Source organism: Myxine glutinosa, chromosome 5 (assembly GCF_964187855.1).
Source record: "Myxine glutinosa chromosome 5, kmMyxGlut1.1, whole genome shotgun sequence".
Classification (NCBI taxonomy): Eukaryota; Metazoa; Chordata; class Myxini; order Myxiniformes; family Myxinidae; genus Myxine; species Myxine glutinosa.
In genome coordinates, this window is record NC_136265.1 from 731,377 (window position 1) to 745,089 (window position 13,713).

The 13,713-nt window shown below is 46.3% G+C and overlaps 1 protein-coding gene across 1 annotated transcript in view; it reads left to right on the plus strand.

Annotated features, from left to right (window-relative positions):
* Window positions 1–2,639: 2,639 nt before the first annotated feature.
* Window positions 2,640–13,713, plus strand: part of SRP68 (signal recognition particle 68) — an 88,746-nt gene continuing 77,672 nt past the window's right edge. The window contains exon 1 of the mRNA XM_068117972.2: window positions 2,640–2,779. Coding sequence (XP_067974073.2) covers window positions 2,695–2,779 — 85 coding nt within the window. The 5' untranslated portion in view covers window positions 2,640–2,694. The remainder of the gene's footprint in view (window positions 2,780–13,713) is intronic.

Here is a 13,713-nt window from a genome sequence, read left to right on the forward strand (position 1 = left end):
GGCGGCGACGCCGAAGCGGCACTTTGCGGGGTTGATGATGAGGCCATGCTGGCCCAGGCGTTCGAAAAGCGTGCGGAGGTGGAGCAGGTGCTCCTCCCGGGACGCGCTCGCGACTAGGATGTCATCCAGGTAGACACAGATGAAAGGTAAGTCGCGCAAGACGCTGTCCATGCGCCTGGGCCGCATTCTTCAACCCAAAATGCATCCGCAGGAACTCAAAGAGACCGAACGGGGTGATGACGGCCGTCTTTGGGACATCGTCCGGTTGTACGGGGACCTGGTGGTAGCCCCGGATGAGGTCCACCTTTGAGAACACGGTCGTGTTTGCCAACCGGGCGGAAAAGTCTTGGATATGCGGGACCGGGTAGCGGTCGGGGGTGGTGGCATCATTGAGCTGGCAGTAGTCCCCGCACGGCCGCCATCCTCTGCCGGGCTTCGGCACAATGTGCAGAGGAGAGGCCCAAGCGCTGTTGGAGCGCCGTACGATACCCAGCCGTTCCAGCGTGGCGAACTCCGCTTTCGCCACGGCGAGCTTCATGGGGTCGAGACGGCGTGCCCGGGCGTAGACCGGCGGCCCGACCATGGGGATATGGTGCTGCACCCCGTGTTTGACAGCCACCGCTGAAAAGGTGGGCCGCGTGAGTGCCGGGAAACTGGCGAGGAGGCGGGTAAACTCGTCCACTGCCGGAAGCATATGGACTAACCTCGCCGGGACGGAACCTTTCAGCAAGCCGCTCGGTGAGCCGCTCAGCGAACAAGCGAGCGAGCTGAAGGTTTCGGCTTGGACGAGACGTCTGCGCTTAACGTCGACCAACAGCCCATGTGCACATAGGAAGTCCACGCCGAGCAGGGCCATTGGCACGCTGGCGGTGACGAACGACCATTGAAAGCGCTGCCCTCCAAACCGCAGTGAGAGGCAACGCTTCACGAATGTGCGGATGGGTGTACCGTTGGCGGCAAGCAAAGCAGGGCCCCGGCCCGCGGCTTGCTTGTCGGACGCGGAGGCAGGGAGGACGCTTACCTGCGCTCCCGTGTCGCAAAGAAAACGGCGCCCGGACGAGGTGTCCATGATGAACAGGAGGCTGCTGGAATGGCCGACGCTCATGGCCGCAAGTGAGCGCCGGCCCGGTCGTTTCCCGACCCGTCAAAAGAACACGGCGGGCGGCACGTTTTAGCCTTGCGGCCGAACCTGGCATGGTAGTAGCACCAGGTTTGCGGCGGTGGCCCCCGCGGCGGCCGTGCCGGCGGCGGTGTTGGTGGCGGCGGCGGTAGTGGGCGGGGCGTAGCAGCGGTCACGAGGGAAGCAGGGGGCGCTGTAGCCTCCGCGCCGGGATCCACTACGGCAGCACCGTACACCGACCACGTGTCGCAGGCCGCAAAATACTTGTCGGCCTCTCCAGCCAGGGCGCGGGGTTCCGTTATTTTGGAACCGGCCAGCGCGAGCCGCACCTGTACAGGTAGCTGGCATAGGAAAAGTGCTTGGAATAAGAAATCCGGGCGCTGGTCTCCAAGCAGGGACAGCATGAAATCCATCCGGACGGATCGTCGTGTGTCGCCGAGGGCGGGAAGGTCCAGGAGGCGGTCGGCACGTTCGACCTCCGTGAGCCTGAACGTGGCGAGGAGGAGATGTTTGAGTGCCTTGTACTTGTGGTCGCCCAGCGGGCGCCGAAGGATGGACACGACGCGGGCGGCCGTGCCGGGCCTGAGGGCGGCGACCACGTGGTAGTACCTGGTCTCGTCCGCCGTGATGCCCCGGAGTTGGAATTGAGCTTCGGCCTGCACAAACCAAACGTCGGCTTGCGCTTCCCAAAACTCCGGGAGTTTGATTGCGACGGCGTTGGTAGCCATGGCGCGTTCGGGGGTCAGCATCGGCTGAACCAATTGGGGTCACCAGTGTGGTGCTGTGCACACACGACTCGATTGTCAGAGAGGTAGGCCACAACGCGTGGATACAAACAAGAGTCTTTATTACAAGCTCGCATATCAGCACTGGGCGGGCTCGAGCTTAGAGCCGCATATATGTCCCGAGGCCACGCCTTGCCCCCGGGCGTGGCCGATCGGCCGAAAGGCGGGGCATGTATTTCAGTTCCCCGCCTGGACCGCCACCCACCGGTGCGCGGAATTATTGACCCTTGTGCCCGCCACACCACTGTATTAAATATAAATAATTCTTATTGTGACCTTAATGTGTATTTTTATATTTAAAACATGCGGCCTTATGTTGTAAAATATTCGACAACATGAAAAAAAACAAAAATACAGTTTATTTAAAATCCTGCTCATCTGTGATGGTTTATCCACGTGTTCCCTATGGAATTTCCGGTCAATTGGGAGTCCCAATATGGCGGCCGCTTGGCCTCATCTGCAAACGCACTGACATCGTCCGGAAGTTTGTCCATATTAGATCTCAGTGGTATTAGAACGCATGGGCGTGGCTCGAGGTGAGTTAATATGAGAGCCATTTCAAAGTAGTTATTCCCATTTGAGGTATTCCCATTTCAAAGTCTTTTTCTCATAAAGGAAATTTTCCCCGGATATGTTGGTCATGTAAGATGAAAATTCGCCCACCTTATTTATTTTTGTGTTACTTAAGACCTTAGCATCGTTAAACAACGAACGCTCAAATGAGCCATGTGTTGTTTCCGATTCCGGTTTCGATTGTGGTGACGGTGAGTGACGCGTGGACGTGGACTGATGGCGGATTCGTGTTCGGCTGCCGGCAATGTGCGAGTTGAGGCGAATGGGACGTGGGGAGACGAGAATTCTATCGCGGTGGAAAGTATCCTTGTGGCCCGTTTAAGATGTTTAACTTTGTTACTCGACGTAAACATTGAATGGTACTTGTTGGGTATTTGATGTACTAAACACGACACGAGCAGCCGTAGCATAGGCATAGATTTTCTCGTCACGCCCGAGTTACTTTGTCGATCTCCCACCGTCGGCCGAATGTCTCATGACGCTTGAAGAGAATTTCATTTGGACAACGGTTACAAAACACGCCACGAAATGGTTACAAAACACGTCACGAAACGGTTACAAAACACGTCACGAAACGGTAACACAACACGTCACGAAACGGTTACAAAACACGTCACGAAACGGTTACAAAACACGAAACGGTAACACAACACGTCACGAAACGGTAACACAACACGTCACGAAACGGTAACACAACACGTCACGAAACGGTAACAAAACACGTCACGAAACGGTTACAAAACACGTCACGAAACGGTTACAAAACACGTCACGAAACTTACAAACCACGTCACGAAAGGGTTACAAAACACGTCACGAAACTGTTACAAAACACGTCACGAAACGGTTGCAAAACACCACGAAACGGTTACAAAACACGTCACGAAACGGTTACAAAACACGTCACGAAACTGTTACAAAACACGTCACGAAACGGTTGCAAAACACGTCACGAAACTGTTACAAAACACGTCACGAAACTGTTACAAAACACCACGAAACGGTTGCAAAACACGTCACGAAACGGTTACAAAACACGTCACGAAACTGTTACAAAACACGTCACGAAACGGTTGCAAAACACCACGAAACGGTTACAAAACACGTCACGAAACGGTTACAAAACACGTCACGAAACGGTTACAAAACACGTAACGAAACGGTTACAAAACACGTCACGAAAGGGTTACACAACACGTCACACAACGATTACACAATACGTCACGAAACGGTTACAAAACACGTACCGAAATGGTTATGAAACGTCACGAAACGCTTATGCACATTGGGCGATTCGAACCCCAGCCGAGTCGTACGAAAGACTGTCCTTGCGTGACGCTCAGCATTTTAAAAAATGATAGGGAAGGGACAAACAACCATAATATGTTAACGATGACGATGTTACCTGTACCGAGGTGAACCAAACAATTTACATCGTCCAGGTGAATCCGGGGCTGGCGATTGCAATTCTCGGAATCTCATATTTACCGTTGCCTGATATTGTTTTCACGTTATTTCAACAGATCTCCAATGAGTTACTGTGGATCCCATGGGTAGGTTGGTGTGATGATTGGTGGATCCCATGGGAAGGTTAGTGTGATGATTGGTGGATCCCATGGGAAGGTCAGTGTGATGTTTGGTGGATCCCATGGGAAGGTCAGTGTGATGTTTGGTGGATCCCATGGGAAGGTTAGTGTGATGTTTGGTGGATCCCATGGGAAGGTCAGTGTGATGTTTGGTGGATCCCATGGGAAGGTTAGTGTGATGATTGGTGGATCCCATGGGAAGGTCAGTGTGATGTTTGGTGGATCCCATGGGAAGGTTAGTGTGATGTTTGGTGGATCCCATGGGAAGGTCAGTGTGATGTTTGGTGGATCCCATGGGAAGGTTAGTGTGATGTTTGGTGGATCCCGCAGGAAGGTTTGTGTGATGTTTGGTGGATCCCATGGGAAGGTTTGTGTGATGTTTGGTGATTCCCAGGGGAAGGTTAGTGTGATGTTTGGTGGATCCCATGGGAAGGGCAGTGTGATGTTTGGTGGATCCCATGGGAAGGGCAGTGTGATGTTTGGTGGATCCCATGGGAAGGTTAGTGTGATGTTTGGTGGATCCCATGGGAAGGGCAGTGTGATGTTTGGTGATTCCCAGGGGAAGGTTAGTGTGATGTTTGGTGGATCCCATGGGAAGGGCAGTGTGATGTTTGGTGGATCCCATGGGAAGGTTTGTGTGATGTTTGGTGGATCCCATGGGAAGGTTTGTGTGATGTTTGGTGGATCCCATGGGAAGGTTAGTGTGATGTTTGGTGGATCCCATGGGAAGGTTAGTGTGATGTTTGGTGGATCCCATGGGAAGGGCAGTGTGATGTTTGGTGGATCCCATGGGAAGGTTTGTGTGATGTTTGGTGGATCCCATGGGAAGGTTTGTGTGATGTTTGGTGGATCCCATGGGAAGGTTTGTGTGATGTTTGGTGGATCCCATGGGAAGGTTTGTGTGATGTTTGGTGGATCCCATGGGAAGGTTAGTGTGATGTTTGGTGGATCCCATGGGAAGGTTTGTGTGATGTTTGGTGGATCCCATGGGAAGGTTTGTGTGATGTTTGGTGGATCCCATGGGAAGGTTTGTGTGATGTTTGGTGGATCCCGCAGGAAGGTTTGTGTGATGTTTGGTGGATCCCATGGGAAGGTTTGTGTGATGTTTGGTGATTCCCAGGGGAAGGTTCGTGTGAAGATTGGTGGATCCCATGTGAATGTTTGTGTGATGCTTGGTGGATCCCATGTGAATGTTTGTGTGATGTTTGGTGGATCCCATAGGAAGATTTGTGTGATGTATTTTTTTTTTTTTGTATAAAAGCTCGAAGGCTCGTGTAAGAGCTAACATTAATCACAAAAAAAACAAACGGACACATAAAACACAAAAAATAAAGGGAGCGGGAGACAAAATTGGGAGAGAGAGGGAAGTAAAACAGAAGAGAACAGGGACATCGGGAGATCTGTGGGAGGGAGAGGGCTTGAGGGGAGCAGGCATGGCATGGGAAGGGAGGGAGGGGGGGGGGGTGGGAGAGTTATAAAATACATGGACACTGCTAGGACTTCCAGGAAAGACGTCGTTATTTCAAAAAAGTGGATCTGGGGTGAATTAATGGGGGTAGAAAAGATCAATGTTTTGGATGGAGGAAGATAAGAGATGGTGGTGAACAGCTGTTTTAAAGACCTGGAGGGAGGAGTGGGATTGAAGAGAGTGAGGGAGTTTGTTCCAGAGGCAGGAGAAAGGAGGAATGAAGGAGTGAAGGTGAGCAGAGAGTCTTGATTTTGGCAGTATAACCATAAGAGGGTTGCAGGCAGATCTTGTGCGACCTGTAGGAATATTTGGGTGACAGAGCCCAGAGACAGCTGGGGGAGCAAGGCTGGAAAGGAGTCGGTAGAAGACAGAAAGACCACCAACCTGCTTGCTGTGAGTGAGTGAAAGGCCCTCGGAGTTAGCTTCATCGCGGGAGATTCCATTGATTCTGAAAGCTTTGGTTTTTAACAGCGTGAAGCCGAGCTCGGTGTCGGGCAGGAGTACCGGCCCAGAGGGGAGAGCAGTACTCCTTTGAGCTGCGGATGAAAGCCTTGTATGTGGTGAGGAGCTCAGGTGTGCCAAGGAAGGACTTCGCACGACGGAGGATGCCCAGTCGGCGACTGGCTTTGGAGGCCAGCTTGGAAATGTGGTTTCCTTAGGAAAGATCATGGCAGATAGTGAGACCAATAATCTTGAGTGACAGAACTTCTTGGAGAGGATTGTTGAGAAAGTAGATGGGAGGGTTGTCCAGTCGGTCTTTTCTGAGAGACAAAGTGAGAGTGTGAGATTTGTCGGGATTGAAAGACATGTTCCACTTGTTTGCCCAGTCCGTGATTTTGTCCAGGTCTTCAGAGAGTGAGGAGGCTGCAGACTGCCGATCTGAGGGAAGAAGAATGGAGCGGTAGAGAGTGGAGTCATCAGCAAAGAGATAGAGAGGATTATCAAGAGAGTCAGAGAGATCATTGATGAAGACCAGAAAAAGCACAGGGCCCAAAACACTGCCTCGAGGAACTCCATTCTGAACAGGAAGGGGAGATGAGAGAAACCCATTCAGGGCCACACGTTGGCTGTGACCAGAGAGGAAGTCGGCAAGCCATGCTTGGAGATTTCCATGGATATCATAGAAGGAGAGTTTGGTGAGCAGAGCGGGGTGCCAGACCGTATCGAAGGCACGTGATATGTCAAGGGAGACAGCTCTAATTTCCTGTTTGGCATTGAGGACCTGCATCCATTGCATTGAGCCATTGTTTGGCTTTATTTTGATAATTACGGAAATGTTTGAGTTTCGGTGCACTTCACCAATTTTTCATGGGCCTTTTTTGTGCCTTTTTTGAACTTAGAAAATATTATTATATATGGGTCAGATTTCAGCTGGCCTGACTACACCCCTCTACTGTGCACCCATTGGCTGGACAACTGCCCTGACTCCACCCCTCTGCTGTACACCCATTGGCTGGACAGCTGCCCTGACTCCACCCCTCTGCTGTACACCCATTGGCTGGACAGCTGCCCTGACTCCACTCCTCTGCTCTACACCCATTGGCTGGACACCTGCCCTGACTCCACCCCAAGTGAAGCAGCACAGATTCACAGGTCTCAGGCCTTAGGCCTGGGTGTTAGTCCATGGCCCAGTGCAATTACAATGATCCCGGGTTTATAACCACGATGTATTATATATGCACATAAGCTGTACACATGATTTTGGTTCATGTATGGACATTGGGTTATTAGTCCCCTCCCGGTGTACACCGGAGGGGACTATAGGTTTGCACTCCGTCCCTCTGTCAGTCTGTCTATCTCTCTGTCTTTCTGTCTGTCTGTCTGTCTGTCTTTCTGTCTTTCTGTCTGTCTGTCTGCCTGCCTGCCCGTCACGCAAAGAACAGTTTTCCGGACTTTTTTTCTAAACTCTTAATGCTAATGATTTCAAACTCGGCACGTGGTTTCCTCATGATAAGTTACAGATCAAGTTCGAACTTCACGACGTTTCGATCATTTTTGACAAAGTTATGGCACTTTGAACTTTGGTAATTTCCCCAACAGTTTTCCGGACTATAATTTGGAGTGCGGTAAGTCAAAGCTGTTAATATTACTTGTTTTAACTCCAATTTACATTCTGTTTCCACTTTTAGTGAGATGTAGGGGTCTGTGCAACAATTCATAAACTTTATTTGGTGCAAATTGGATAATGTTTCGCCGAGTTACCTCAGACCGTGAGTTGGTAATTATATAATTCACACATACTGACATAGTGCAATATGTGCAGGCTGCTCCACGGAGCGACCTTGCGGGCTTATTGTCCCCCGTTGCACCGCGGAGCGAAAGGGGGACTATGGTTTTCCCCTCCGTACGTGCGTGCACGTGTAAGCGAAGGACTGAATTTTAATTTGGTGTATGGGTGCAACTAGGCATATGGAAGAACCCTATTGAAAATTAGGTCGCCATGTCAAAATCCAAGATGGCCACCGCCATGTATGTCTGAACCTTGTGAGCGAAATATCTTGAAAAATAAATGAACTACTAACTTCTAATTTGGTGCGTGGGTGTATCTCGGCATAAGGAAGAATGCTATTGAAAATTGGGTCGCCACGTCAAAATCTAAGATGGCCGTCACCATATATATGTCTGAACTTTGTGAGCGAAATATCTTGAAAAATAAAAGAACTACTAACTTTGAATCTGGTGTGTGTGTGTATCTATGCATAAGGAAGACGCTATTGAAAATTGGGTCGCCACGTCAAAATCCAAGATGGCCACCACCATATATATGTCTGATCCTTGTGAGCGAAATATCTTGAGAAATAAACGAACTACTAACTTCTAATCTGGTGTGTGGGTGTATCTACGCATAAGGAAGAACGCTATTGAAAATTGGGTCGCCAAGTTAAAATCCAAGATGGCCGCCGCCATGTATGTCTGAACCTTGTGAGTGGAATATCTTGAAAAATAAGCGAAGTACCAACTTCTAATCTGGTGTGTGGGTGTATCTAGGCATAAGGAAGAAAGCTATTGCAAATTGGGTCGCCACGTCAAAATCCAATATGGCCACCACCATATATATGTCTGAACCTTGTGAGCACAATATCTTGAAAAACAAGCATTCTGAGTATTGCGCTGCAATACATGTCCCCTACCAAAGTTGAAAGTGCCATAACTTTGTCAAAAATGATCGAATATGCAAATTTATGCACGGTTGATGCTGGTTTTCAAACTTGATCTGAGGTATGCTGAGACATTTGTGTCTCGCCTCTTTGATAAGCCCGCAAGGTCGCTCCGTGGAGCGGCCTGCACGTATTGCACTGTGTGAATTATATAAATTATTACCAACTCATGGTCTGAGGTACTAGCGATTCAAGAGATATCCATTTTTTTATGGCACATTGGAGAAGCCGATGCGAGGTTTCTTCTTCCTCAGCTTGTCACAACTCTGTCAAATGCGATCGAGTTAAAAAAGTCAGAATTTGACCAAATCTGTTTTATTCGTTTCTTAATATACCTCAGCTATTGACAAATCTTAAATTAGAATTTTATTTGAGGTTAAAATGACCGCGACAGGTCGTGTCCAACGATGCTTTCAGTCTGTACATGTGATAAATAATTAAATCCGCACACTTGACGCCTCTTCTTCTTCACGCAATAACAACTTATAGCTTCCAGACCGTACATCCAATCATCTTGAAATTTTGCACACTTGTTGCTCTTCATGACTTCTACTATAGTATGAAGTTTCACGTCGATCAATAAAGCGATTCAAGAGATATCCATTTTAAAAATATTTTCGTTTAATTAACGATATCTGCCAAACCACGTGAGCTATCGCAAATTCCAAAAGGACATTTTAGTAGACTGACATGCGGAACAGATCTGTGAAGTTTCCCCTCGATTGGATAAAAAATGAGGGAGGGGCTCGGTTTTAAAGGTTCATGCTTAAAAACGTCATAACTCTGAAACCATGTGACGCATGACGTCATGCTCACTGACTTTTTTGTTCGTCATGGGCATGCGATTCTGCCTGCAAAGTTTGGCCTCGATCTGTTCAGCCGTTGCAGAGAAAAAGGAGTTTTCGTGTTTTCACGAAAAACAATATGGCGCCCAAACCACGTGACCTGTGACGTCATCATTACCATTAAAATATTCTACAGACCGAGTCCATGATATGGTGAAAATTTGATCTCAATCGGTCCAATTATTGCAGAGAAAATCTTTTTTAAAGGAAATTAAAACTTAAAATGGCACTGAGTTAAGGATCATCAGAATTATCAGAATTCCCAAAGTTAAAATTGCCATAACTTTGTCAAAAATGATCGAAACGTCGTGAAGTTCGAACTCGACCTGTAACTTATCATGAGGAAACCATGTACCAAGTTTGAAATCATTAGCATTAAGCGTTTAGAAATAAAGTCCGGAAAACTGTTCTTTGCGTGACGGACTGACGGACTGACGGACTGACGGACTGACGGACGGAGGGACGGCGTGCAAACCTATAGTCCCCTCCGGTGAACACCGGTAGGGGACTAATAAAAGAACTACTAACTTCTAATCTGGCGTGTGTGTGTGTATCTAGGCATAAGGAAGAACGCTATTGAAAATTGGGTCGCCAAGTCAAAATCCAAGATGGCCGCCGCCATGTATGTCTGAACCTTGTGAGTGGAATATCTTGAAAAATAAGCGAAGTACCAACTTATAATCTGGTGTGTGGGTGTATCTAGGCATAAGGAAGAAGGCTATTGCAAATTGGGTCGCCACGTCAAAATCCAATATGGCCACCACCATATATATGTCTGAACCTTGTGAGCACAATATCTTGAAAAATAAACGAACTACTAACTTCTAATCTGGTGTGTGGGTGTATCTACGCATAAGGAAGAACGCTATTGAAAATTGGGTCGCCACATCAAAATCCAAGATGACCGCCTTGCGTCTTCTACTTTGTCAACTCGCATCACTTCACCGGCGGGGGACCTTGGCGTATCGCTTATTTTAACTCCAATTTACATTCTTTTTCCCCTTTTAGTGAGAAGTAGGGGTCTGTGCAACCATTCATGAACTTTATTTGGTGCAAATCGGATAATTTTTAGCTGAGTTACCTCAGACAGTGAGTTGGTAATTATATAATTCACACAGTGCAATACGTACAGGCTGCTCCACGTAGCGACCTTGCGGGCTTATTAGTCCCCTATCGGTGTACACCGGAGGGGACTATAGGTTTGCCCTCCGTCTGTCAGTCCGTCACGCAAAGAACAGTTTTCCGGACGTTTTTTCTAACCTCTTAATGCTAATGATTTCAAACTTGGCACGTGGTTTCCTCATGATAAGTTACAGATGAAGTTCGAACTTCACGACGTTTCGATCATTTTTGACAAAGTTATGGCACTTTGAACTTTGGTAATTTCCCCCAATAGTTTTCCGGACGACAGACTGCCGGTAGGGGACGTGTATTGCAGCGCAATACTCAGAATGCTTGTTTTTATTACTAGGGCATGCCCGTACTATATCTATATCTAAAATTATATCCCCCCCCTCTATTTACATGAAATGGTTTGGTCCAAAGCGAACGGCTTACGAGTGGTGACAATCCCCCCCCTCTATTTACATGCAATGGTTTGGTCCAAAGCGAACAGCTTCCGGAGTTTGGTAAAGAAATCGCCATCGCGTGCACAAACGCGCAGGAAAGCGAATGAATCGCAAATTCGTTTTTATTAGTTGTAAAACATAGTTTAACGCCAACATAGTTTGCAAACGTGAAATAAATGAATACGCTCTCAAATGTGCCATCCGAGGCAGAGTGTGCCCGCCACGTTCGGCACACGCGATCGTTCGCTGCTCTCTGATTGGTTGAATCGTTTTTTGGACATAGCTCGGTAAGTAATTGTCCGATTAATATGAAACCTTGAAAAGGCACATCCTCGGGTCCCCAGCAATATACCTGGCAAGTTTCAAGTATATCGGACCGGTAGTTGTCGAGAAACAGCGGTCACAGACAAACAAACAAACGTACAGACAGACAGACAGAGATTACTGGAATTATAGATAGATGTTCGGCACCAAACACGATATTATACACCGCCCAAATAAAGGGAAGTGTTTGCTGGTGCGAAATTTTCCACACTTTTTCCCCTTCCCGTTTAACGTGTTCAAGTGAAATTTGGGATGTGGATTTCAAAACGATTCTCGCTGGTTTATATAAATCGCTATCCAAGGTGGACACGTGTCGCGCTAGATTACAAATACTGTGTGTGTGTGTGTGTGTGTGTGTGTGTGTGTGTGTGTGTGTGTGTGTGTGTGTGTGTGTGTGTGTGTGTGTGTGTGTGTGTGTGTGTGTGTGTGTGTGTGTGTGTGTGTGTGTGTGTGTGTGCGTGTGTGAGTGATTTAATTATATATCCCTATCCAAGTAGGTCACCTATGGCATTACATTGCAGGCACCGTGTGAGTGGTGAATCTGGTATTTATTTATATATATATCACTATTCAAACTGGACACACGTGGTGTTACTGTGCAGATACCTTGTGAGTGGTGAATGTGACATTTATTTATTTATATATCACTATTCAACCTGGACACACGTGGTGTTACATTACAAATACCTTGTGAGTGGTGAATGTGACATTTATTTATTTATATATCACTATTCAACCTGGACACACGTGGTGTTACATTACAGATACCTTGTGAGTGGTGAATGTGACATTTATTTATTTATATATCACTATTCAAACTGGACACACGTGGTGTTACATTACAGATACCTTGTGAGTGGTGAATGTGACATTTATTTATTTATATATCACTATTCAAACTGGACACACGTGGTGTTACATTACAAATACCTTGTGAGTGGTGAATGTGACATTTATTTATTTATATATCACTATTCAACCTGGACACACGTGCTGTTACTGTGCAGATACCTTGTGAGTGGTGAATGTGACATTTATTTATTTATATATCACTATTCAACCTGGACACACGTGGTGTTACTGTGCAGATACCTTGTGAGTGGTGAATGTGACATTTATTTATTTATATATCACTATTCAACCTGGACACACGTGGTGTTACATTACAAATACCTTGTGAGTGGTGAATGTGACATTTATTTATTTATATATCACTATTCAAACTGGACACACGTGGTGTTACTGTGCAGATACCTTGTGAGTGGTGAATGTGACATTTATTTATTTATATATCACTATTCAACCTGGACACACGTGGTGTTACATTACAAATACCTTGTGAGTGGTGAATGTGACATTTATTTATTTATATATCACTATTCAACCTGGACACACGTGGTGTTACTGTGCAGATACCTTGTGAGTGGTGAATGTGACATTTATTTATTTATATATCACTATTCAAACTGGACACACGTGGTGTTACTGTGCAGATACCTTGTGAGTGGTGAATGTGACATTTATTTATTTATATATCACTATTCAAACTGGACACACGTGGTGTTACATTACAAATACCTTGTGAGTGGTGAATGTGACATTTATTTATTTATATATCACTATTCAAACTGGACACACGTGGTGTTACATTACAAATACCTTGTGAGTGGTGAATGTGACATTTATTTATTTATATATCACTATTCAAACTGGACACACGTGGTGTTACATTACAAATACCTTGAGTGGTGAATGTGACATTTATTTATTTATATATCACTATTCAAACTGGACACACGTGGTGTTACATTACAAATACCTTGTGAGTGGTGAATGTGACATTTATTTATTTATATATCACTATTCAAACTGGACACACGTGGTGTTACTGTGCAGATACCTTGTGAGTGGTGAATGTGACATTTATTTATTTATATATCACTATTCAACCTGGACACACGTGGTGTTACATTACAAATACCTTGTGAGTGGTGAATGTGACATTTATTTATTTATATATCACTATTCAACCTGGACACACGTGGTGTTACATTACAAATACCTTGTGAGTGGTGAATGTGACATTTATTTATTTATATATCACTATTCAACCTGGACACACGTGGTGTTACATTACAAATACCTTGTGAGTGGTGAATGTGACATTTATTTATTTATATATCACTATTCAACCTGGACACACGTGGTGTTACATTACAAATACCTTGTGAGTGGTGAATGTGACATTTATTTATTTATATATCACTATTCAACCTGGACACACGT